This window comes from Chrysemys picta, chromosome 15 (assembly GCF_011386835.1).
Source record: "Chrysemys picta bellii isolate R12L10 chromosome 15, ASM1138683v2, whole genome shotgun sequence".
Classification (NCBI taxonomy): domain Eukaryota; kingdom Metazoa; phylum Chordata; order Testudines; family Emydidae; genus Chrysemys; species Chrysemys picta.
In genome coordinates, this window is record NC_088805.1 from 22,678,317 (window position 1) to 22,702,783 (window position 24,467).

At 46.9% G+C, this 24,467-nt stretch overlaps 1 protein-coding gene across 24 annotated transcripts in view; it reads right to left on the reverse strand.

Annotated features, from left to right (window-relative positions):
* The window catches only part of PIWIL1 (piwi like RNA-mediated gene silencing 1), a 61,970-nt gene extending 37,781 nt beyond the window's left edge, over positions 1 to 24,189 (reverse strand). For 5 of the 24 annotated variants that reach the window (XM_065568601.1, XM_065568607.1, XM_065568602.1 and 2 more), the window contains exons 1-10: positions 23,742 to 23,844; positions 22,992 to 23,091; positions 20,813 to 20,901; positions 19,734 to 19,851; positions 17,493 to 17,618; positions 8,374 to 8,588; positions 3,405 to 3,526; positions 2,588 to 2,668; positions 1,534 to 1,731; positions 47 to 158 (exon numbers count right to left, since the gene is read on the reverse strand). In XM_065568601.1, the coding sequence (XP_065424673.1) occupies positions 47 to 158; positions 1,534 to 1,731; positions 2,588 to 2,668; positions 3,405 to 3,526; positions 8,374 to 8,588; positions 17,493 to 17,618; positions 19,734 to 19,851; positions 20,813 to 20,893 (1,053 nt within the window). In that variant the 5' untranslated portion in view covers positions 20,894 to 20,901; positions 22,992 to 23,091; positions 23,742 to 23,844. Of the gene's footprint in view, positions 1 to 46; positions 159 to 1,533; positions 1,732 to 2,587; positions 2,669 to 3,404; positions 3,527 to 8,373; positions 8,589 to 17,492; positions 17,619 to 19,733; positions 19,852 to 20,812; positions 20,902 to 22,991; positions 23,092 to 23,552 lie in introns of all 24 variants that reach the window. The other 19 variants (XM_065568613.1, XM_065568603.1, XM_065568615.1 and 16 more) reach the window with 10 other exon arrangements.
* Between the last annotated feature and the right edge of the window lie 278 nt (positions 24,190 to 24,467).

Genomic DNA, 24,467 nt, shown 5'->3' on the forward strand with positions numbered 1-24,467 from the left:
TCTAGTAAGGAGAATAAAAATGTCATTTGCAGTTATAATTTCATACCATTTTGTAGTAGTCTACAAAGCTGATTTCAGAACCGTCTGCTTTCTTAAAGGTGCATTTTGGATTGGAATCCCAGTCAATATCATCAACTCTGTATGTTTTGTTGTTATACCTGAATAAAAGAATTTTTAAAAAGTTATTTTGATCTTGTCTTGCATGGAGATAGTAACAGTTTATTCACAGGTGCCTGGAAACAGGCCAGGGAGGACGGAGAGAAATGCAGAAAGTTACAAAAAATATCAATTAATCTAAAATTTGAATAGAAATTTTGTTACTTTATTGCTGATTGTATCAATTGTAAGCTGAACATGGAAGTTACTCCTTAGCGTCAAATGCAGTTTATGTTAGAATACACTGAGAACTGATTTTAAGTATGTCAGGAAGCAGATAGTGTATGAAATTAACTGTCTATACACCAATCAACTCGGTTTAGCCATTAACTAGAGCAGGGGATTAAGAGCTTTTTTAGCTTCATGCCTTCTGATAGCCACTTGTTCCCTGCAAAATGTGTAACACCCCAGAAAAGTCTCGGGAAAGAGGTAGGCTCAACATAACGGAGCCTGCATCTACCATGATGACACAAGATCTCATCTTGGGCCACTAAGGGTTGGTCTACATGGGGGGCGGGAGGGGGGAAGGAAATCGATCTAAGATACGCAACTTCAGCTACGAGAATAGCGTAGCTGAAGTCGACGTATTTTAGATAGACTTACCTCCCATCCTCATGGCTTGGGATCAATGGCCGCGGCTCCCCCGTTGACTCCGCTTCCGCCTCTCGCCCTGGTAGAGTTCCGGAGTCAACGGGGAGCGTGTTCGGTGATCGATTTATCGCGTCTAGATGAGATGCAATAAATCGATTCCCGATAGATCGATTGCTACCCGCTGATCAGGCGGGTAGCAAAGACGTACCCTAAGAGTCCTCTTTTGCCACATGAAGGCCTAAAACCAGTTTAAATTGGCAAGGCTGGGTTGAACATTTGAAGAGTGTTTATATAACATGTAAAAATCATGTAATACTAATGGAATTAAAACTGTTCCAGTATCAGTAAGTCAGTGCCAAGAATAAGTCTAGATTTTTTTCTAAATGCTTAAAATTTACTTTATCTGCAAAGAGGAAAGAGAGACAGTCTTAAAATATGAAGTATTAAACCAGCTGTTTGAAAAAAAAATCTAGCCCCAAGACCCCAGCAAAACTTCCACTGTAAATAGATACACACTGCACCTGCTATAGTTAAGATTAGCTTGTGAAAATCCCAAAATAACTTCTAAAATATTAGATTTTCAAGGTATTTAGGCACCTAGAGATACAGATAGGTGCTATGGGGATTTTCAAAAGCACCCAAGCAAGTTGGATGCCTGAAAATCCCATTAGGCATCTATCTGCATCTCTACGCACCTAAATACCTTTGAAATAGTCTGTGCCTCAGTTACAAAATAGCATTAATGGTCACAGTTTGTACTTTAAAAATAAATCACTATCACCTTACTTTGTAAGAACAATTAGCCCTATCAGTTCCTTAGCACAAGTTTCTCTAAATCTTTGTTCTTCAACCTGCTTATACAGGTTGTACATAAAATCCCACACAGTTTCACTGCGGAGAACTTTATGGCTCACATCCGTACACAACATGATGTTTGTTTCATACTGGAGAATAGAAGTAGTGAAGCCTGGCCAAATCATCAACCTGTTGGAAAAGAACAGAATATTTTATAACAGAAATTGACTTTTCATATACCCAAGAGTGCTACCAATTTGTTCTATAGATTAATGATAATCAAGTTTACCTTCATTCGTGTTATAGAACCTCAAATTAAAGATTTTTAATAAGTTAAAAATGTCAACGAGTCATTTGTTTTGATTTAAATACTGCCTTATGCCATCTGCAACTCAAATATTGCAGTGTCAAGTTATAAGAAACTTACCAAAGATAATTCATTCTGAAGTGGAAAAGTAAATGGTGGAGAGATTTAGAATTCACTTTAGCACGATCAACTAAGGAATTTAATAAAGGCATATTCTAACATAAGCAGTCCTCTAAAATACCTCTATCCTTTATTTAAATATTCTCTCTTTACATCTCTCCCAGCATCTGGAAAATCATGAAAGATCTAGCACTAAGACTACAAAATCACCTATTGAAAGTAACTGGAAAATAAATGCCTTAAATATCACTACTTTGTACACAAGTCTACAAGATACTATTTGCTTATATTAGAATGTTAATTTTTTTGTTTCCTATGTAGCAGATTTTAAGAAAATACTCAAAGGGGCTCCATTTCAGTTGAAAATAAGCCTTAGAAATATACAGATGAGACATTTTGTGTTTTACTCAGCTGCTTAAGTAGAACACACAAGGATGGATCTAGATCAACTCAGATTTTATAGTTACCCCATAGTTAGAAGGAACTGAAAGTTAGGTACATGAGGTCTCAATGCAAACTATATACGCTGAAAAAAATCATTTTAATACATGATAAATCATTGAAGTAATATCAAAAGATCATTTCTCCCTTGCAAGACTTGTAATCCCATTTTCCAACCTGTGATTGGGAACGCTGATTGGGTCACTTGGATTGTAATAATTACGTCCAATTTGCTGCAAGTTCATTATTTTCAGAAGCCTAAAAAGAAGTTGGGAAAGAATGAGTAATTGGCAAATAATTGCACTATTTAGTTTATCAAAACATCCAAAATACTGTAGGCATGCGTTTAGAGCTACATGCCTTGCTTTTGCTATATTAAGCTAGAACAAAGATACTGATGTAGAGTTTTGTTTCAATGTGAACTTTAAATAAATGCTTACTGTTTGGGTATTACTTAATCTTTCAGTTCTTGTAGTAAAACTAATTAAGAACAAGTCTCCCTATCGTGGGCTGAGTCACATGCCTCCTGACAGCAGCCTCAGCAGGTCCCCCTTCAGATGAAGGCATCAAAATGAGCAGAAAGACCAGGTCACATACAGAAACATACCAGTTTCAGAGGCCCTGCACTGCCATCCAGGCCTTTAAGAATAAGCTAATGCCCCCGGCAGAACAGAAATTTTTTGTAGAGCTCCCACCCAGGACTGTGTTAACTTCTGAGGCTACTTGTTATTCTTGAATATGGAAGCACCCTATTTCAAAGTGGTATGCCAACAGATATATCTAATCACTTGCCAAACTGTAGCTGGTTATGATTAGCATCCATATTGGATAACTGACAAAGCATTTTCCTTTGGCCACCATAGATAAGGAATAAAAATAATTTAATATTTGCCATGAGACTAGCACTTAAGCCTTCCCATTCCCAAAGATTAAAGCCAAACTTTTCAATTAGCTTCCTGTAAGAAAGATAAGAATTGTAAAATAAAAAGCTAACCTTCTAAAAATAATGTTGTAAAACTGCAAGCATGTAGGTGAAGTAGGTGGTAGCTCATTGGTCAAGGTGATAGTAATCTTGACATTCTCTCCATTTCGGGTCTGACTGAACACTTCAGTAACCTAACAAAGGGAGCATTTATTGAAGTTATGTAAACATAAGCTATGACTGATTTTTTCAAAGCAGTCTAGAAAATTTAGCCCTATATTCCATTAATTTTTATGCTTAAACCCCCTAGGATGGCTTTGTAAGTCTTAACCCAGTAATATTATGATCAGAATAACTCTAAATCCTTACAGTAAAGCTACAAGTAATCAGTCTGCCATGAGTACACGGTTGAGGTGTCAGAATGCCCGTCCTGTTTTGCTTCCTTCCACCCATCTGATTCCAATCCTCCCCATCAATCTTGCTCCAGACTTCGAGCAGGACTTAGTGAATCGCTAAGAGGATTCTGTAAGTTAAGTACCTGTACAGTAACTGTGGTACTTAAGAGATGTGTTGTGCACATATATATTTCACTTCTGATGTGTACGCACTCACGCCAGTAGTTGGAGATGCATATCCTCATTCCTCGAACTGAGGATATAAAAGGGCAGGGCTGCCCCAACCCCATCTCTATTCCTTGGCACCAGACTCCTGATGTAATTAGACTGAGTAGTGGGAACAGACAACAGGCTGTGGAATATGTATGTGCACAACACACATATATTCCACTTTAAATTGCCAAGCAGTAGTTAAAGTGGAGGTGGGTACTCTGAGGTTACTTGAACAAGGATCAAAGAATAGAATTCCCAAATTTGGCATCTGTTCTCAAAGCCTGAACAGTGTGTTTCATGATTGTGTGAACAGATTACCATGTTGCTGCTCTGCAGAGGTCTAGAAGAAGCATGTTACTGAGAAGTTCATGCTCAATCCAAGTGTGCTCCCCAACCTGTGCTGGAATGGTCTGCCACTAATGTCTTTAAAGGTAAAGGTAAAGAAGGTAAAAAGTGTACCTTCCCACTTGCACACATCTTCCAAATTCATCGACCAGTTTAATTATAAGACTTGCACCAGTATGTGAATTAGCATGTTCAAAGAATATCTACTTGGACAACATACAGACTTCAACCTGCTTTGCATACACTGCAGGTGTAGACTGGCATTCAGTGTCACATATATGCAGGATGTCACATATAACCGAGCAACCCATGTTCTGACTGTTGACAAATGAGAGTGGAGACTAGCATACAGGGAGAAGAGGGAATAAAATCTCTCCTGAGGAAAGTAAGTGGTTGCAGTTAGCAAGTTGTGAAAATCTGATTAATTCAATTCCCTGCCCTAGAGTCAATAAGGATTTGTCCCTTTTTATTTTCTGATCCAAGTGATTGAAAAGACACTGGAACTGACAAGTATTCCCTGTGAATTGCTGGCAGAAGCAGCCACAGATTAACCAGTCACCCAGATAAGGGAATTCCTGGATGCTCACACGCCTTAGATAAGCTGCTAGTACTGCCACGCACTAAGGCCATGGCTACACTGGCGGTGTACAGCGCTGCAACTTGCTGCGCTCAGGGGTGTGAAAAAACACCCCCCTGAGCGCAGCAAGTACAGCGCTGTAAAGCGCCAGTGTAATCAGAGCCTGCAGCGCTGCACGCTCGCAGTGCTGCAAGCTATTCCCCTCGGAGAGGTGGAGTACATACAGCACTGCGAGAGCTCTCTTGCAGCGCTGGCAGCGCGACTACACTTGCGCTTCACAGCACTGCCGTGGCAGCCCTGTGAAGTCCTGAGTGTAGCCAAGGCCTTAGTGAAAAGTTGAGGTACTAATGATAGCTCAAACGGTAAGAGAGTGTATATAGGTAATGATATTTTCCCCCACTGTGAATATAAGGCATTTTCTGTGGCAGGGTAGAATGGCCACATGAAAATAAGCGTCCTGCAGATTGACAGCGGCATACCCGTCATTCAAGTTGAGGGAAGGAATGAGGGAGACCAGGGACACCATCCTAAAACTTTCTTTTTTTATTAAGACGTTCAGGTCTCTCAGATGTAGGATGGGCCTTAATCCCCCCCTTTATTTCTGAAGGTAAGTCGCAAGAATAAAATCCTTTTCCTGATGTTGTGGGAGGGTGGCACCTCGATAGCACCAAGACTGGGAAGAGCCTGCACTTCTTGAAACAATGCAATCTGGTGAGTGGGGGTCCCTGAATAGGAATGGTTAAGGGCAGAGACTGAAATGGTGTGCTGTATCCCAATTCCACATCTAGAATCCAGCGATTTGAGGTGATGGTGTTTCAGACACTGCAGAAATGGTACAATTGCTTCCCAAATGGGTTTTGAACAACTGAAACTCTGTTCCTGAGGAGGCAGTCAAATCTACTGTTTAGATGACTGCTGCTGGTGAGAGATTACTGAGGCAGGAACAGATAACTACCTCTGACTTGGGAATTTATGCCTCTTCCTTGCCTGTTCAGGCTGCCTTGGTGCATAAGAGTGTGATTGGTAGTAAAGTTGAGGCCTATACTGCTTCCTTGTGAGTGAAAGTACATACACCCCCAAATACATTATGGTTGCACAAGAATTTTTAAGGGTGTGCAAGGCCTTAACCTTCTTAGTAGTAAGACAGACATCTCCCTCAAAGGGAAGGTCCTCAATAGTTGTCTCCACTTCCTTAGGGATACCCAAAGTGTTCACCACAACACCCTTCTCATTACAATGGCTGTGACCACAGATCAAGCTGCTTTCTCTAGTCCATTGAGAGCTGCCAGAAGAGATGTTCTGGAGACAAGCTAGCCCTTGGCCACAACAGACTTGAGCTCTTCAATTAGCTCCTCTAAGAGTTTCAGGGAATAGAGAGAGCGCTCCACTTAATAAAATTGTATTTTGCAACAATCACCTGATAACTAGCAATCTTCACAGTCAAGTAACTTTCTTCCAAGCAAACCCAGTTTTTTTCCCCTTCATCCCTGGGAGTAGATTTTTGCTCACCTTGTCTTGTCCACTACTGGATGCCATTATTACCAAGGACCCCAGCATAGGAAAAACTGTTTTTGTGCCAGAACCTGACAGCAACAGTCAGCCTTATTCAAGGTGGGTGCTATAGAGACAAGAGTTTGCCATAGTACGTTGGTGGGAACCTACAGCCCCTTATACATAGGGTGCACCACTTGACCAGGGACAGCACAGTGTAAGGGCTCCAGGACTCTACAGTGCTCTCCTGAATGACCTCCAGAGATAGCTCTAATGCTGTAGCTGCTCTCCTCGTCAACTCTTGGAATGCTTTGTAGTCCGCAGATAGGGATGGACTAGAATCAGCCCAACTACCTCACCCACTGACAAAGATGATAAATCCGAATGCATCTTGTGCTGGTCATTTTCTAGCTCCTCCTCAGGCTGCACCTTGGAAACTGGAGGGTGTGAAGGTAATTGAGTGGAAGGAACCTCCTTTGAAGGCTGAGGTAACCAAGGCCTCAACTCATAGGCGCCGACTCTGTGGGTCCTCCAGGGCTGTAGCACCCACAGGGGAAAATTGGTGGGTGCTCTGCACCCACCGGCAGCGCCCCACCCCATCCCAGCTCACCTCAACCTCCGCTCCGCCTCCTCCCCTGAGCATGCTGCTTCTCCCCCTAGCTCCAGCAGAGAAGGGGGAACGCGGTGCACTCAGGGAAGTGGCGGGGCCGGGGCAGGGATTTGGGGAAGGAGTCCAATATGGGCAGGGAGGGTGGAGTTGGGGCAGGGACTTTGGGGAAGGGGTTGGGATGGGGGTAGGGCAGGGGTGGAGTCGGGGACGCGCAAGCACTCATCAGCGCCTGGAAAAGTTGGCATCTATGCTGCAATTGCGTTGCTGAGGTTGTTCTGTAGGGACAAGATATGCCCCAGGGTGCCCAATAAAGCCAAGGTAGGTTGGCTGGCCTATGTCACTGGAGGCCAGCAGGGTGGACTCCCTAGAAGAATATCCCTAGAATGAAATCTATGCCTAGAGTGTTAGAACTCCACCCTGGAATCCCATTCAGGAGTTATCGGAGATGAGTGTCTATAGCCCAAGTATAGTAATGGAGATTCCTCCCTGCTCCTGGCTGACTCAGATGAAAATGAATAATCTTCTAGTGAAGCCACGGTGGTACCAGATGGAGTAGCTAGAGGAATAACCTCAGAAGATTTCTCCCATACTGGGTGGCTTATGCATCAAAGTCTGTACCAGTACTCCTGACTACCACCCACCAAGCTGAGGAAAAAAAGCAATTGAAAGTCAAGGTGTCATCAAGTCCTTAGCTGCCCTACCTGCCTGTGGCATCAACAGTACTGAGAGAAAACATCAATAATGACAGGGACAGTAACAAACAAGTAGTCTAAGGCATAAGTCAGTACCAGTTCTTCAGGCACCAGGACAGTCAGTGCCAGTAAAGTGGAGAGTGGACAGACTGTATTGAAGCCAGACTGGACAGAATTGAAGTATTGGCATCGTCGTGGCTGTACTGAGCCAAGAGGTGGCAGTACCCAGAAGGCTTAGAAGAAGGTGGCTTGGTGCTGAGTGTAGGCAAGTTTTTTGCTTATTACAAGCAGCCCAGGCTTGTAGGCTGGACCGGCACCAGAGCAGTCAGTCTTAAGACTTCAAGATGCTCCTTTTGTTCAGTACCTTCAAACTTTAAAGGCACTAGAGGTCAGAAGAGGAGTTTTGACTCAACTCCACCACCATGCAGGAATACGGAATTATTTGGGCCTGAAGAATTTGGGTGTGGGCTAGTATGATTTGAGTTTCATTAGCCCATCAAGTTCCCATACTTCAAGTCAAATAATTACATCTTGGAAACTCAACCTAATTAAAAGCTACATATTTTATAGCAATCCTACTCATACTGCATCGAGTTTCACCCCAAAAAGAATGAAAGTACTACGCAAGAGTAAAACAAATAGAATCTAGCACCATTTCATACACACACACACACACACACACACACACACACACACACACACACACACACACACACACCTTATTTTGTAGTTTTTTTGGTAAGAATAATATTGTTCCATCAAATGCATGTGTCCTCCCAATAATTTCTTCATGCTGAAAGAGTAAAGCTGAACGAAGACGCCGAGCTTCCATCTGAGGATTATAATCAATATGGTATTGATATAAAGCCCATTGTGGACGAGACGTCAACCGAAAATGGTTCGTACTTAATCTTATTGTGGTACCTGAAGTACCTAAAATGACAAAAATAGCTCGTTATAAAACTAAGTTTTTCCAATTTACAGCATTTCAACAATTGTGCAACTTTTAAATAGTGACACCCCACCCCAAAATTTAATTATTAAAACTTTTTCTGAACTATTTCAACTCTACTAACTAGGGAAATCATGCAAGTCCTCTTTCAGACACATCCAGCAGGTGGCTGCCAGTGTCAAATTTCCAGAGATTCTATAATCCTATCACCTGCTGGAGAAGTGCCATATAGAATGAGAACAGCATCCAGTCTGGTATTGCGTCACTTAAAGTAGAATGTAGGTGCTTCAGAGAAAGATGCTAGAGCTCCTGTAAACAATTACAACTTGTCCATAGTGGGCATCTCTTCCTTACCCCAAGCAGTTAGTGGTTGGCTTATTCCACAAAGCACAAGTGTTTATCAACGTAACTGTGCATATTTTAATCCACTCAAGATGCCAGTTTATTTTTGCACTTACTAAGCTCTGACTCAATACAACGTGGCAGTAAGTACCACAAATTAGTTATGCACTTTAAGTTATACTTCCTTACACATCAGTTTACGTTGCTGCATTTCTATTCACTGAGTGTCCCCCCAGACTCATTAAAATGGCAAGCCCAATTTTCCTTCAATACTGTACCATTTATTTACACTCCTCTAGTGCTCAAGAGGAAAACCCGCAATATAATCAAGACAAGACCACCACTAGTAGTTAAATTTCTGTCACTGGTGTAAACCCCTCCAAGAATCAGCTTCTAAGAGGAAATTTGCACCACCAGTGCAGCCTGCAACTGCCTAACATTACCCACCAAAGAAGGGGTAAATAGCTAACAGAAGCTCTCTCTCTTATCCAACCTGCTGTGTTTGCTAAGGCAGAATTGTCATATGTATCCTCTAATCAAATAATGCTTTGAAAACCCAGGAAATAACTCCGGGGGGGGGGGGGGGGGAGAGAAAGAGCTTGGAGGGCTGCAGCAAATAACTCTGCTGCATGTTTGAGACCCCTGGTGTTTAGATTCCTGTCTAAGCCTTCTTAGAAAAGAAAAAGAAAGTAGAGGATCCAGGTCCTGAATTTAAAAAGGATTACTCCTGGGGCGGAATTCTGCACCAAAAACCTAAAAATTCTGCATATTTTGTGTGTCAAAACAACAATATAATCACACCCTCTTCAATTATTTTAGTAATTTATTTCAAAATACCTGTCAGCAAGTATGTCTGAAACAATAAGGACAACTAAAAAGATTCAGAAAACGTATGACAAATCAATTTCTTACTAGGCATATTAATACAGAACTTTAAGTAATAGTACATTTAAACTATAATGCACAGGAACATATTTCCTGCACCGCTCAGAAGCAGTGCAAAGGCTTGGGGTAGTTAGGGGTAACAGAGGCACTGAGGGAGAGGGACGTAATTCCTGGGAAGGAGCCTGGGATCGAACCTGGAGGGTTGCTGGGTGTGGGCGGGATAAGTATGGAAAAAACGGTTACTCTCCTTTGTAACTGTTGTTCTTCGAGATGTGTTGCTCATATCCATTCCAATTAGCTGTGCATGCGCGCCGCGTGCACGATCGTTGGAGAATTTTCTACCCTAGCAACACCCGGTGGGTCGGCTGTGGAGCCCCTTGAGTGGCACCTTCATGGCGCTGGATATATACCCCAGCCGGCCCAGTGCCCCCTCAGTTCCTTCTTGCTGGCTACTCCGACAGTGGGGAAGAGGGGCGGGTTTGGAATGGATATGAGCAACACATCTCGAAGAACAACGGTTACAAAAGGTGAGTAACCGTTTTTTCTTCGAGTGCTTGCTCATATTGATTCCAATTAAGTGACTACCAAGCCTTACCTAGGCGGTGGGGTTGGAGTGAGACATCGCTGAGTGCAAAACTGCTAATCCGAATGCAGCATCGTCTCTGGACTGCTGTACAAGCGCATAGTGAGCCGCGAAGGTGTGGATCAATGACCAAACCGCCGCTCTACAAATGTCCTGGATCAGGACATGAGCCAGGAAGGCAGCTGAGGAGGCTTGGGCCCTCATGGAGTAGGCGGTGAGGCGTGGCATCGGGGCACCGGCCAGGTCGTAGCAAGCACGAATGCAGGATGTGAGCCAAGAAGAAACGTTGCGAGGAGACCGGTAAGCCTTTCATCCGGTCGGCCACTGCAACGAAGAGTTACGTCGTCTTCCTAAACGGCTTTGTACGCTCAATATAGAAAGCAAGGGCCCTGCATACGTCCAAGGAGTGCATACGCTGGTCTTGGCGCGTGGCGTGCAGCTTAGGATGGAAGACCGGGAGAAATATATCCTGGTTCACATGAAAAGCTGATACCACCTTGGGAAGAAAGGCAGGGTGGGGGGGGGAGGGAAGCTGCACCTTGTCTTTATGGAAGACTGTGTATGGAGGCTCAGACGTGAGCGCCCTGATTTCAGAAACACGCCTTGCTAAAGTGATGGCTACAAGGAAGCCTGTCTTCCAAGACAGGTAAAGGAGTGAGTAGGTAGCCAATGTCTCAAAAGGGGGCCCTGTGAGCTTGGAGAGAACCAGGTTAAGATCCCACGCCAGAACTGGTTGACGTTGCTCTGGGTATAGACTGTCTAAGCCCTTGAGGAATCTGACGACCACTGGGTTAGAGAAGACCGAGAAGCGTGTTCTCCTGGGTGGAACACCGATATAGCGGCCAGGTGAACCCTGACCGAGGATATCGCCAAGCCCTACTGTTTTAGGGATAGGAGATATTCAAGTATAAGTGGAATTGACGCCTGCAAGGGGGGCGTGGCTCGCTGCTCGCACCAACAGGAGAACTCTTCCACTTGGCTAAGTAAGTGGTCCGTGTAGAGGGCTTCCTACTTCCCAGCAGAATCTGTTGCACAGGATGTGAGCATCGCAGCTCTGCCAGATTCAGCCATGTAACATCCATGCCGTAAGGTGGAGTGATTGCAGGTCGGGGTGACAGAGTCGGCCATGGTCCTGAGAGATCAAGTCTGGGCACAAGGGAAGCGTGATCGGAGTTTGTACCGATAGCTCCAGAAGCGTGGTGTACCAGTGCTGTCTTGGCCAAGCTGGAGCGACTAGAATCATACATGCCTTGTCTCTGCGTAGCTTGAGCAGTACCCTGTGGACCAGTGGGAATGGAGGGAAAGCGTAGAACAGCTGGTCTATCCACGATAGGAGGAAAGCGTCCGACAGGGAGCCCGGAGATCGCCCTTGGAGGGAGCAGAACACGTGGCACTTCCTGTTGGCTCGTGAGGCGAACAGGTCGACCTGGGGAAATCCCCACCTCTGGAAGATGGAATGGATGATATCCGGGCAAATCAACCACTCGTGTGTCTGGAAGGATCTGCTGAGACGGTCCACTAGAGTGTTCTGGACTCCAGGGAGGAACGATGCCATGAGATGTATCGAGTGGGCAATGCAGAACTCCCACAGGCGAATGGCCTCTTGGCATAGGAGAGACGACCGGGCTCCTCCTTGCTTGTTGATGTAGAACATGGCCGTGGTGTTGTCTGTGAGGACTGACACGCAACGGCCATGTAGGAGACTGAGAAATGCCTGACAGGCTAGGCGCACCGCCATCAGCTCCTGAACATTGATGTGCAGAGCCAGTTGGGATGCGGTCCACAGGTCCTGGGTATGGTGTTCCCCGAGGTGAGCGCCCCAACCTAGAGATGAAGCGTCTCTGACCAGGTGCAGGGAGGGTTGCAGGGCGTGGAATGGCACTCCTGCGCAAACCGCCTTGTGATCCAGCCACCAGTTGAAAGAGGTCAAAACCGGGTTCGGAACCATGCCCACCATGCTCAGGTTGTCCCGATAAGGACGGTACACCAATGATACCCAGGCCTGAAGTGGGCGAAGCCGAAGTCTGGCATGCCTGGTTACGTAAGTGCAAGAGGCCATGTGTCCCAACAGGCAGAGACACGTCCTTATCGTGGTGATCGGGAAAACCTGGAGTCCGTGGATGATGTTTGTGATGGCGTGAAACCGAGTGTCTGGTAGAAGAGCTCTGGCGATTACGGAGTCTAAGACTGCCCCGATAAACTCTATTCTCTGGGTTGGCTCCAGAGTGGACTTTTCTTCGTTGAGCAGAATGCCTAACTCGCGGAACGTTCGTAGTATTATCTGAACGTGAACGTGAACCTGATCTCTGGTGCGGCCGCACACCAGCCAGTCGTCTAGATACGGGAATACCTGTATCCTTTGAGTACGAAGGTATGCTGCCACGACAGCCATACATTTGGTGAAGACTCTCGGAGCCGCAGACAAGCCGAAGGGAAGGACAGAAAATTGGTAGTGCACCTTGTTTCCTACAAACTGCAGGAAGCGCCTGTGCTGCGGGGGTAGACTGCTATATGAAAATATGCGTCCTTCATGTCGAGGGCAGCGTACCAGTCCCCAGGATCCAGGGAAGGGATGATGGTCCCCAAGAAGACCATGCGGAACTTCAACTCTACTATGAATTTGTTGAGTCCGCGTAAATTTAAAATGGGTCGCAGACCCCATTTTGCTTTGGGGATCAGGAAGTAGCAGGAGTAAAACCCCCCGCCCCTTAACTCCGATGGAACCTCCTCTATGGCCCCCATAGAGAGGAGCCCAAAAACCTCCTAGATAAGGAGATGCTCGTAAGAAGGGCCCCTGAAGAGGGACGGGAAGAGAGGGTGGGGGGGGAGAAAACGAAGAAAACTGGAGAGCGTATCCCCCTTCCACCATGCGAAAGACCCAACGGTCTGAGGTTATACGGGACCAAGCATGGTGGAAACGGGAGAGGCGATCCTGAAATAAAGGAAATGGATCCTGGGTAGTGGCTAGTACGCCGTCCTCGAGCGCACCTTCAAAAATTTTGCCTAGGGCCTGAAGGTGGTCTAGGAGGCCCTTGGTTCTAACCCGGTTGGGGGCCGGTCTACCTCCGTCTACCACCTCGTCCCCGCCTTCTGGGGAAGTCCTGTCTAGGACGAGGGGGAGGGTAGAACCTTTGTGGCTGGGGCCTAAAAGGCCTGCGCTGGGGTCCTGGGACATGCATCCCCAGGGAGCGCATGATGGTTCTGGAGTCCTTGAGGCTCTGCAAACGAGAGTCCGTCTTGTCCAAGAACAATCCCTGTCCCTCGAACGGCAGATCCTGCAGGGTCTGCTGCAGTTCTGGCGGTAACTCCGAAACCTGGAGCCAGGAGACGAGTCGCATGGCTATTCCAGATGCTAGTGTTCTGGCGGCCAAATCCGCTATGTCTAGGGAGGCCTGCAAGGAGGTCCTAGCCACCTTTTTACCTTCCTCCACTAAGGCCGCGAACTCCTCTCTCGAGTCCTGGGGAACCAACTCTTTGAATTTACCCATGGAGTTCCATGAGTTGTAACTGTAGCGGCTCAAGAGTGCCTGTTGGTTCACGGCTCTGAGCTGCGGACCCCCCACTGAGTAAACTTTACGCCCGAACAAATCGAAGCGTTTGGCGTCCTTCGATTTGGGCGCTGCTGCTTGCTGACCATGGCGCTCTCTTGCGGTCATTGGGGACACGACTAGTGAACACGGTGGAGGGTGCGTATATAGGTACTCAAGGTCCTTGGAGGGGACAAAGTACTTCCTCTCTACACCTCTGGCAGTGGGTGGGATGGAGGCAGGGGTTGCCATATGGTATTGGCGTTAGCCTGAACCATACGAATTAGTGGTAATGCCACCCGGGATGGGGCATCAGCCGACAGGATGCTCACCACCAGGTCCTGTACCTCCACTATCTCCTCTGCCTGCAGGTCCATGTTGCGTGCCACCCTATATAATAGGTCTTGGTGGGCATGGAGATCTATTGGGGGTGGGCCAGAAGCTGTTGTGCCCGCCACCGCCTCATCCAGGGAAGATGAGGATGCCGCCTCAGGGGGTAAGGAATCCAAATGAGGGTCCGGCTCTAAGGGTCCCTGATGTGAAGGATCTCCTGCCCCAGGGTCTGGGGTCTGTGCTGGTGTTGGCACAGGAGCCTCCATGCGCCCTGGGGGAGGACGGGAGATGGTGGCCTCCGGAACTCTGGGCTCAAATTGTGCTGAGCGAGAGGCCGCTGGTGGAGCCCCTTGCGCTTGGTGATACACCCACGGGGTCCAGAAAGACCAATGCACAGGGTCCTGTGTAGGGTCCTCTGCCCCCTCCTGCCAATGACCCAAGTCGTCGGCAGCCTGACCCTGAGCAGGGTACGCCGATCGGGAAGCCCCGTCGGACGAGCGAGACGCCGATCTTGAGGACCAGGGCAGTGCCGAGCGTGGTTACATCGGCTCAGCCCGGTATGGTGCCGGTCCACAGGCGAGTGGTCTCTGCGCGGTGCCGGTGAGCGGTACCGGGATCGAGAGTGGTGCCGAGAGTGGCCATGCCAGTACCGGCCATGCCGGTACCAAGATCCGGATCTGGATGACGAAGCCTGCCTGTAGACTCGGTGCCGGGAGCAGCGCTCGTACCGCTGCCGAGAACTGCGTCTGGACTCCGATCGCTACCGATGCTCAGGACGGTGCCGAGACGTAGACCAGTGCCGGGAAGAAGACCTAGGCCACGAGTACGACCGGTGCCAAGATGAAGATCAGCGCCGGGACTGCGAGCGGCGTCGGGACCTGCTCCGAGACTGGGAGCAGTGCTGCGAGTCCAGGCTCGTAGATGGTGGCCGTACCAGGGCAGGCTTGTCCCTGGATTGCACGGTCCGAAGGGCAGGCGGTGCCGCAGGCTGAGACGGCGCCGGCTCCGTGAGGGCGATGAGGTCTTTCGCTGTCGCGAAGGTCTCCGGAGTAGAAGGGAGACAGGGCTCCACCACAGAACAAGGCGGTGAGCCAGTCCGCACCAGACTCAATGGCCCTACCCCCGGTGCCGGAGTCAACGGTGTTGAGGATGTCTGCGCCCTCTGGCATTCCAAAGTCGAACGCAGCTCTACCACCAGTGCCAGGGGAGCCGGTGCCTGTAGGAGAGCGACGTCCTACATCTTGCAGGGTCTTTTATGTCCCGGAGACAGGGAACGGCGCCGAGGCGCTTGTGGTGGACGCGGTGCCGTGCCGAGGGAGGATGGTGCAGTGAGGCTTTATCCGCGTCTGCTTGTGGTGCAGTACTGGCGGGTGCCGCCGGGGCACTGCGCACCGAGGCACTCGGTGCCGGGACTTGGCGCGCTGAAGGAGGATCTGGGCAAAGTGCCGCCTCCATAAGGAGCTGCTTGAGTCTGAAGTCCCGCTCCTTTTTGGTTCTGGGTCTGAAAGCCTTACAGATTTTACACTTATCTGTCTGGTGAGACTCCCCTAAGCACTTCAGACAAGAGTCGTGAGGGTCTCCCGTTGTCATAGGCTTAGCACAGGTCACGCACGGCTTAAAGCCAGGAGCCTTGGGCATGAGCCCGGCTGTGCGTCGGGGGAAAAGGTGGGGGACAAATATCCCCCTTAACCCCCGCTAACTATTTACAACTATTTATACTAGTGAACAAACTATTAACAACAAACTACTAATCTAAAGAATATAACAACAACTATCTAGAATAACTAACGAGTAAAGCTAGGGAGAGTGGAGAACAGCTATGCCATGCTCCACAGTTCCAACGACCATCATGGCGCTGGATATATACCGCAGCCGACCCACCGGGTGTTGCTAGGGTAGAAAATTCTCCGACGATCGTGCACGCGGCGCGCGCACACCTAATTGGAATCGATATGAGCAAGCACTCGAAGAACAGGGGGGAGGGGTTGTGGGGTTTTTTTTTGGGGGGGGGGGGAGGGATTGTTAGGGAGCCTCTCCCATGCAGATCCTGGCTGACCCCTAGCCTCTCCCACTCACTCAGAGACACATCTGCCTCTGTCCCTGTGTGTTCCTGACCTCCACCCTAATCCCTGCATCCCTCCAATACCCATCCCATCCCCATGTGTCCCTGCACCTCCACTTCCATCCAATGCGGTCACCCCACTAGCTCTTGTGCCTGTTTCAGTCTGTCCACCCAACTAGCCCTTCTGAACCCCAGTCTTTAACCCCCCAAACAGTCTCATGTGCCCTGCTCTGTCCATCCTCCCATATCCTGTGCTTCCTCATCTGGCCCTGCAGATAAGGCGCTGTGAGGAAAGCAGCCAACTGCCCCCTTCCTCCCTGGCTCGCTGCTCCAGCACTGAGCCAGCTGCCCTCTCTTTTGGCACCACAGCAACCCTTGGTGAGCAAAAGGTGTAACTGCAGTGCCTCCCCCGTGGAATGCATTTTCTGCAGTGGGTGGGAGGAGAACCTGTGGGGGACATGAATTATGCGAGTGGGCAGTGGCGCAGTATTCCCCCAGAAGTAAAGGATGTTTACAAATATGGAGAGACAATTCAGGACACAGTCAACTTTAAACATTATAGTCTATACAGGTCAAAACTGAACATCAGAATGAAATCTGGGCAATTAGATTTGTTAAGAATATCAAGTCAACATGCACCTATTAACTAGTAGCAGAGGAATACTAAAAATGACCCTTTGCATGTAACTGAAGTTTAATAATCTGGAGAAGTTTGCAAAAGTTACCAGGGGAGAGCAGCACATTTTAGATAGCCCCTTTGAAACTAAAGAGAAAAGCTAAACGAGCAAGTTGGGGTGATTTAATTTCAATAAATAACTGTCAAGTTTTTAGCTAAAAGAGACCCCCAATAAATGTGCAACAAAAATATATAATAGAACCAACAGAGGTATCCTCAAATGAAAATGTCTTGTTCCTGCTGAAACACTTAACATTTTAAACCCTTTGGAGCAAGGTCAGTTTTTTCTACTATTTCTCCCCCAGCTTTTACAGCATTCCTAATGCAATGAAGTCCTGGTCCCTGATTTGACCTTCTAGGCACTACTGAAATATAAATAATCCTAGTTTAAACAACTGTTGAGACAAAGCCAATGGCAAATAATGCTCATAGAAATATAGTGTACATTTTATATTTGAAACCACAATTTTAACTTACCTGTTTTTGACTCTTTAACATGTTCTATGGCTTGCCGCGTATTTACCCCAAGGTCATAGAAATCTCTGCGACGTCCACCCCTATCTGCTAATGACAATTCCTGAAAACCAACTGAAATCTCTCGTCCTGGAATTTTGGGGAGAGGGGAAATTAATATAAATCATGATAAAATTAACCAATTTATTAAACCATTACAATGTGAAATACAAACAAAAGAATGCTGAGGACTCTAAGAACTGAACCCTTGAACAGAAGAAGCCAGAACAGTTGCCATAGCACAATCAATCTGAAGGAGCCTGAAGGTTGCTTCAACTCTCAGAACAATGGCATTATAAAAAAAAAATCTGTAGGTACTTGAGATGTATTTTACAACTCTAAAAGTGCTATAGGGCTAAGGGTTAGACTGAGTCAGGTATTACACAGAGTTAAAATAACAATGAAGAGAGCTGGATATACTTTAAATCCTAATTTTCAACAATTTGGGATTTAGTATTATTTGTTAAAACTTAATTTCAATTGTGAAATATGCCAAATTTCGACCCAGGTTCTCAGATATTTTTCCTGTAACCTATTGCATTTCAACAAAATATTTAAAGGGAAAAAATTACTTGTAACTTGAGTTTTCAAATGATGTCTGCACTCATACTATAAACTCAAAACTCATTCAGAGAAATGTGACAGGTGTCTGGGGCCCCCGGAACTGAGGTAGATCCATTCTACCATTATAAGAACTGCTTTATCTTGTGGTGTAATTGTCTGAAGGCTCATGGGTTGCTATTAGATTGGCTGTACTTCCAGATCCATATGCAGTATCTACATGGAGCCAATGTGTTATCACTTTCTTCTTTCTGTACGCAGTAAAATAAGCCTGCTTTGTGTAATACTAGTATGCCTTAAGATCTCCTGGGAATGAGCGTACATCTGGAACCTGAAGAGCATGAACCTCTTTGAGCAGTGATATCAAAACTGGCTACATCAACCTCTTTTGGGGCCTATATAGAGATTAAATGCTCTAATTCTTCTCAATGGAGTGTTAACTCTTAAATTCAGTGACACTTTAAAAGAATTTCAATCCAATTTGTATAGTTATTACAACTATAGTTGCATGTGCAAGTTGTCAAAGAAGAAACTGTAGTGGTTCTAGAAGTGTGTTGCATCATTTCTACGCTCCTCAACCAAGCAATGCTGAAAGCAAGCCATATGGTAACTTGTGTATTTAAAACTATCCTAATGTAAGTATTTACTAAGGCAGTCAATTAATGGCAGTTAACACATGCGATTAACGCAAACCAAATTAACGCTTTATTTTTAACAAGCTTTAAATCGCACACCACATGACCCTATCCCATAGTCTGTGAGCAATTTGGTAGAGCTCATTAAAAACCTGCTGGGGGGGTGGCGGGGAAAGAGGAGCCCAGCCCCCCCAACACCTGCACCATCCCCTCCCTGCTGTACAGGTCCAGCCTTAGGGGTCAGCAAGGGGGCCACCACCCAGGGTGCAATGCTCGTGGGGTGCTGGCTACAGGCCTCCAGGGCAGGGGTGCCTCTCCCCCTGCTGTCCTGCTCCATTGCTGCTCCTTCCTCCTTCCCCCCTCCTCCATGGAGCCACCCCGGCCAAGCTGCTCCAGACTGATTAAAACTGATTAATTGCGCCTTTAAAAAAAAAAAAAAAAATCTTGTGATTAATCATGATTAATTTTTTTAACTGTTTGTCAGCCCTAGTATTTACTAGTAATTCAGGATAGAAAAAAATTGAACAGGTAAAACAAGTTATGTAAATATATTCCATTTCCTAATCACAAGAAATTCCAGTCTGCTTGTTTAACTTCAACCCTCAACTGGCAAAACCAATTAAAACCATGTGCTCTGAAAAACGGTTTCTTATACAGAGCTTTCAATCTCCACCATTTGCCAAAAGAAAAGAGATACACTCAGGACTATTAATTCTATGACAGCAAAGACAACTAGAGCCCGGCTATAGAATAAGCAGGTCCCAACAGTAAGCTTTGCTTTCTTTATCTAGCTCCATCAAAGTTCAGGCTGTTTGAGGAATAATGTGCCATTATGAGACATCAGAAAAATTTTTAGTACTTCTGATTTTTTTCTTCAAAATCAGAATAATTAGTTAAATCTGAAATGCCATCTTGAATATATATTTAATTATCTTAGTTAAATCATTAAGTCTTCTAAATACTTGTTCTGTAGGCAATAAGCTTCACTTCCTGCTCCCCTCCACCTCACCTTGTGGAACAATAGGAGCTCCTCTTTGTCGTCCACGGCCAACAAATTCTCCCTCTGATGGCGGTTGTGGTTGAGGTTGCAAAGGTCTAGGTTGCACATAGCTAGGTGGCTGCTGACCCTGCAAAGTCCATTATGCTTAGGAACAGCACTCACTGATATCACAAAGAAAACCTGTACTATCAAATGAAGTCACCAGAGGGTGTACTGCATAGCCAAGTTCCTATGACAGTTATTTAATATAGGGAAAAAATTAATTGCCTATAGGTTATTTAATATAGAGTGACATATTAACCTAAGTTACCAAAAAGTTATTCAGTAAAATTGCTCGTTCAGTTTGGAAGACAACACTACAGAAACATACCCTCACCCCCTGAAAATGGCATAATTATTCTGCATATAGCAGTGCTGTATCACTGGTTAACTGAAGCTGGCTTCAAGCTGCTCTCCACCACGTCCTCCCTCTCTCTCTCTCTTTTTTATTATTATTAAATAAAAGGGCTCCTGCAATTATTGCAATCGGAGGAACATGAAATGCAATTCCTGGTCCCCAAAGATACTACAGAAAATACCACAAAAACTACAGGGAAAAAGGCAGTTGACTATGCAGAAAGGAAGCCTGTTATACATAACATATTTTAGAATAACCACATTTTATATATATATATATATATATATATATATATATATATATATATATATATATATATATGCAACTCATCAGGAGGCAGCATCTTCTGTGTTCCATATACTGCTGAATACAGCACTCAAACTCAGGCATCTGAGGGATCTACCTGTCCTTATGGAAAGTAATTCCTATCTATGAAGTTTAGCACACTGCCAAACCTCTCAGGAAGGCACAAAGGTCATTAGCAAGTCAATGACACCTACACCCACAAAGCTTTAAAGGAATATACCACCTTTACTGTGGCAGTGCATTTGCTTATCAGTCATGTGAGGCAAAAACAGGTTTGATTTTAAATGAAACCCTTGATACATATACAACTATATGGGAAGCAGACAACTCTGAATTTTAATATTTCAAAATGTAGATGTGCTGGATGTGAAAAATGAACACTCACAGAAGCTGCTCCTACAGGAGGTACAGAAATTTGCTGGCCACGAGCTCTTCCTCTCGCTCTAGCTCTAGCTCTTCCAGTCATTTTCTTTTCTAAGAGAAACCAGCTATAGTTATAGGACACAATCCTCAGTTTTTTTCATGACAGTATAATTTTTAGCAGAGTTTTTTTTGGTATCTTGTTCAGTATAAGAGAAAGATTAATCTAGCTAGATTAGCCCAGCCATTGTGTGCTAGGGTCCCTGTTTACACTACTTTAAAAAAAAAAAATTTCTGTTGCCACCAAGGGGATCACTACTTTAGTTAAGGTGATGGCAGCTGCCAGAATTCTCAGTAGTGTGTTGTACAGCTGTGCTTTGATGCAATCCTACAAACATTTAAACACACGTAACTTTAGCAACACGACTCAACTGAAATCACTGCAACTAAGTAAAGTTATGCACATGCTTAAGCGTCTGAACCAGAGATCGGCAACCTTCGGTCCGTGGTAAGCCCCCTGGCGGGCCGGGGCAAGCCAGTTTGTTTACCTGCCGCCTCCGCAGGTTCGGCCAATCGTGGCTCCCATTGGCTGCAGTTCACCGTTCCAGGCCAATGGGGGCTGCGGGAAGCGGTGCGGGCCCAGGGACGTGCTGGCTGCGGCTTCTCACAGCCCCCATTGGCCTGGAATGGCGAACTGTGGCCAGTGGGAGCCGCGATCAGCCGAACCTGCGGGTGCAGCAGGTAAACAAACCAGCCTGGCCCAATAGGGGGCTTACCCTGGCAGGCCACGGGCCAAAGGTTGCCAATCCCTGGTCTGAACAATAGATACCCTGGGCTTTAAATAGTGACAGTCATCCAGTCCCCTGTAGCAATGGATTTCATTTATTTATTTAGTGTGAAGTTATGGTTTAGGCAACCCAGATGACAGCTTCTGCAAACTACTCCCATACATAATAATAATAATAATAAAAAATAAAAAAACCTGTTAGAGAACATTTTAAAACTGCAAAAAAGTTAAACAAGCAAAGCACTTCTGAGCAAGACTGAAATTGGCAAAGTGACCTATGGCTAAGTTACACTGAACAGCCCTAGTTCTCTTTATGATATGTAACTATGAATTCGTAAGCTTGGACAGAGAGGAAAATTTTCAGTTGACAACTGCATAGTCTGTATACCAGAATTCACAGAAGTAGTGGAGTACATGACACCATAAGACACTTTACTCAATTTAAGTCAGTGTTCAAAAAATTACTTTTAAATAATTTTCAGGCTTAATGAAAAATGGCCTACAATTCCATGCGTTTTTTAAACTGAGCAGCTGCAATGCCCCATATTAGTCTCCTTAAAAAGCATGGTATTAACTAATATATCATCCATCATCATAGCAGTCAGGCACTTTATAAATACAGTCTGCTAGTATTTTAACATATTAGTTCAATGGTTCTCAAAGTTTTGTACTGGTGATCCCTTTCACACAGCAAGCCTGAGTACAACCCCCTCTTATAAGTGAAAAACACTTTTATAAATTTAACACCATTATAAATGCTGGAGGCAAAGCAGGGTTTGGGGTGGAGGCTGACAGCTCGCGACTCCCCATGTAATAACTTCACGACTCCCGGAGGGGTCCCAACCCCCAGTTTGAGAACCCATGTATTTAGGGTTACCATTCGTCCGGATTGTCCCAGACATGTCTGGCTTTTGGGGTTAAAAATAGCATGGGAAGGAGGGGAATTTGTAAATATCTAAAAATGTTCGGGATTCTCCCCCCCCCCGCAGCACGGCTGACAGGGCGCCTGGCCGGACTGAGCCACTCGCATGGGGCTCCGGCAGCCAGAGCCTCTCCTCCGCTTCCCCCCTCCTCTCCCCTGCAGCTTCAGATCACCTCCTCCTCCTCCGCTCCCCCCTCCCCCCTGCTGCCCAGCGTGCCGCAGGATAGGCCTGGGAGTCCTGGGGTAGTCTTTCTGGGGGCGGGGGTGTGGATAAGGGTCTGAGCAGTCAAGGGACAGATAGGGGGTGGGATCCTGGGGGGCAGTTAGGGGCAGGGATCTCAGAAGGGGGCAGTCAGGGGACAAGGGAGGGGGGGAGGTTGGAAGTTCTGAAGGGGGCAGTCGGGGGCAGGAAGTGGGAGGGAGTGGATGGGGGCAGGGCTAGGGCGGGGCTCCCCCCCATCCTCTTTTTTGATTGTTGAAATATGGTAACCCTACCTGTATTAGTTGTTTGTTCAGCTTAGACTCTCCCTCAGAGACCAATCCCTAATCTCATTAGAAGCTTGGAAGAGGCAGCCTTGCAGAAGAATGCCCCGCTCTGGAACAGAATTCATTTACATTTTATTCCCCCTCCCTCCATTTCCCTACAGCGCACACAGCCTGTTCCCTGTTCTAGCCCCAATCCCCCTCTGCAGGCCGTAGCCCTAGTGCCCCCCCACACACACAAGGCGCTCCCCTGCCCCCAGGCTCCCCTTCCCCAGTCCTAGTGCCCCCTCCACACACTAGGAGCTCCCCACCCACAGTACCACCCCTACTTAGCCCTAGGGGTTCGCCATCCCTCACCCACAGGGCTAGTGACCCGCTCGTCCCTACCCCGGGCTCCTCCCGGTTTGCTCTACCCCCAATGAACAAAGTGCCCCCACGCTTGCTAGCACTGCCAGACCCCATTCCCTACAACCTGCCCCTTGCCCCGCTGCGCAGCCCTAGGCCTCTCCCCTTCACCCAGCTCAGGCAGCCACCCGCCTTCATTTCTCCAGGACTAGTTACATAAGCCCCAACCGAGGTAGGGGATCCACTGGCTTCTGACGGCAACCCCGATGCCCAGGGCCGGCTCCAGGCACCAGCCCACCGAGCTTGTGCTTGGGGCGGCACCGGGAGGGGCTCGCCGCCCTCCCCCAGGACTCCGACCGCGCTGCCAATGCCGGGCTCCTCCCGCCTCGCTATCAGCGGGAGAACGACTGTTAGTACCTGCCCACCACTTCGGCTCACGCGGCCGCAACAAGAAGCACGTACCGGCCCTCCCAACGGTTATCACGGCCTCCTCACTGGGGCGAGCAGAGTGAGGCTCACTCCGCCGGCTGCGCCACCTCCTCCTGCCGCTTCCTTAAGGACAGCGGAATCCGCCTCCGCCGCTTCCACGAATTAGGCGAGGGGTTTCTCAGTACCCGTCGGGCTCATCTCCTCTCTTGGCAGGGCAGAGCCTGGGGATTCATTTTCTGAGCGAATGCGCACATCACATAGAGAAAGTGAGGCGACCCTGTCTTCGTGCAATGAGAGCGGCGCGTGGCGGAGAGCAAAAGAGAGGGAGACGGCTCGCCTCTGATTGGACCGCGACGCCGCGAGTGCCCGCCTCCCGGAGAGCCGAAAGCGATCCCGCGTTTCCGAAGATTTCCGAAAGGAGCTAGCGGACGCGCCCGAAGAGTCGAGGATGCCGAAGATTTCCGAATGGGGCTGGCGAGGGAGCGGAGAGTGCCGAGAGGTGGCGGAAGGCTCTGGCCTGATGGCTTCCCAGGGGAGGAGCGGGACTTGGGTTCCGAAAGCGGGAACCACGTGTTAATTTACGTGTGGGTGCAGCTCCCAATGCAGCGTTGTTATTATTTGATCAAATTAATTACTTTGTATTATTAATTAATGATCATCCACTTAATTATTAATCAACCCCATTAATGCTTAATCAAATGGCCAGTGTTACTA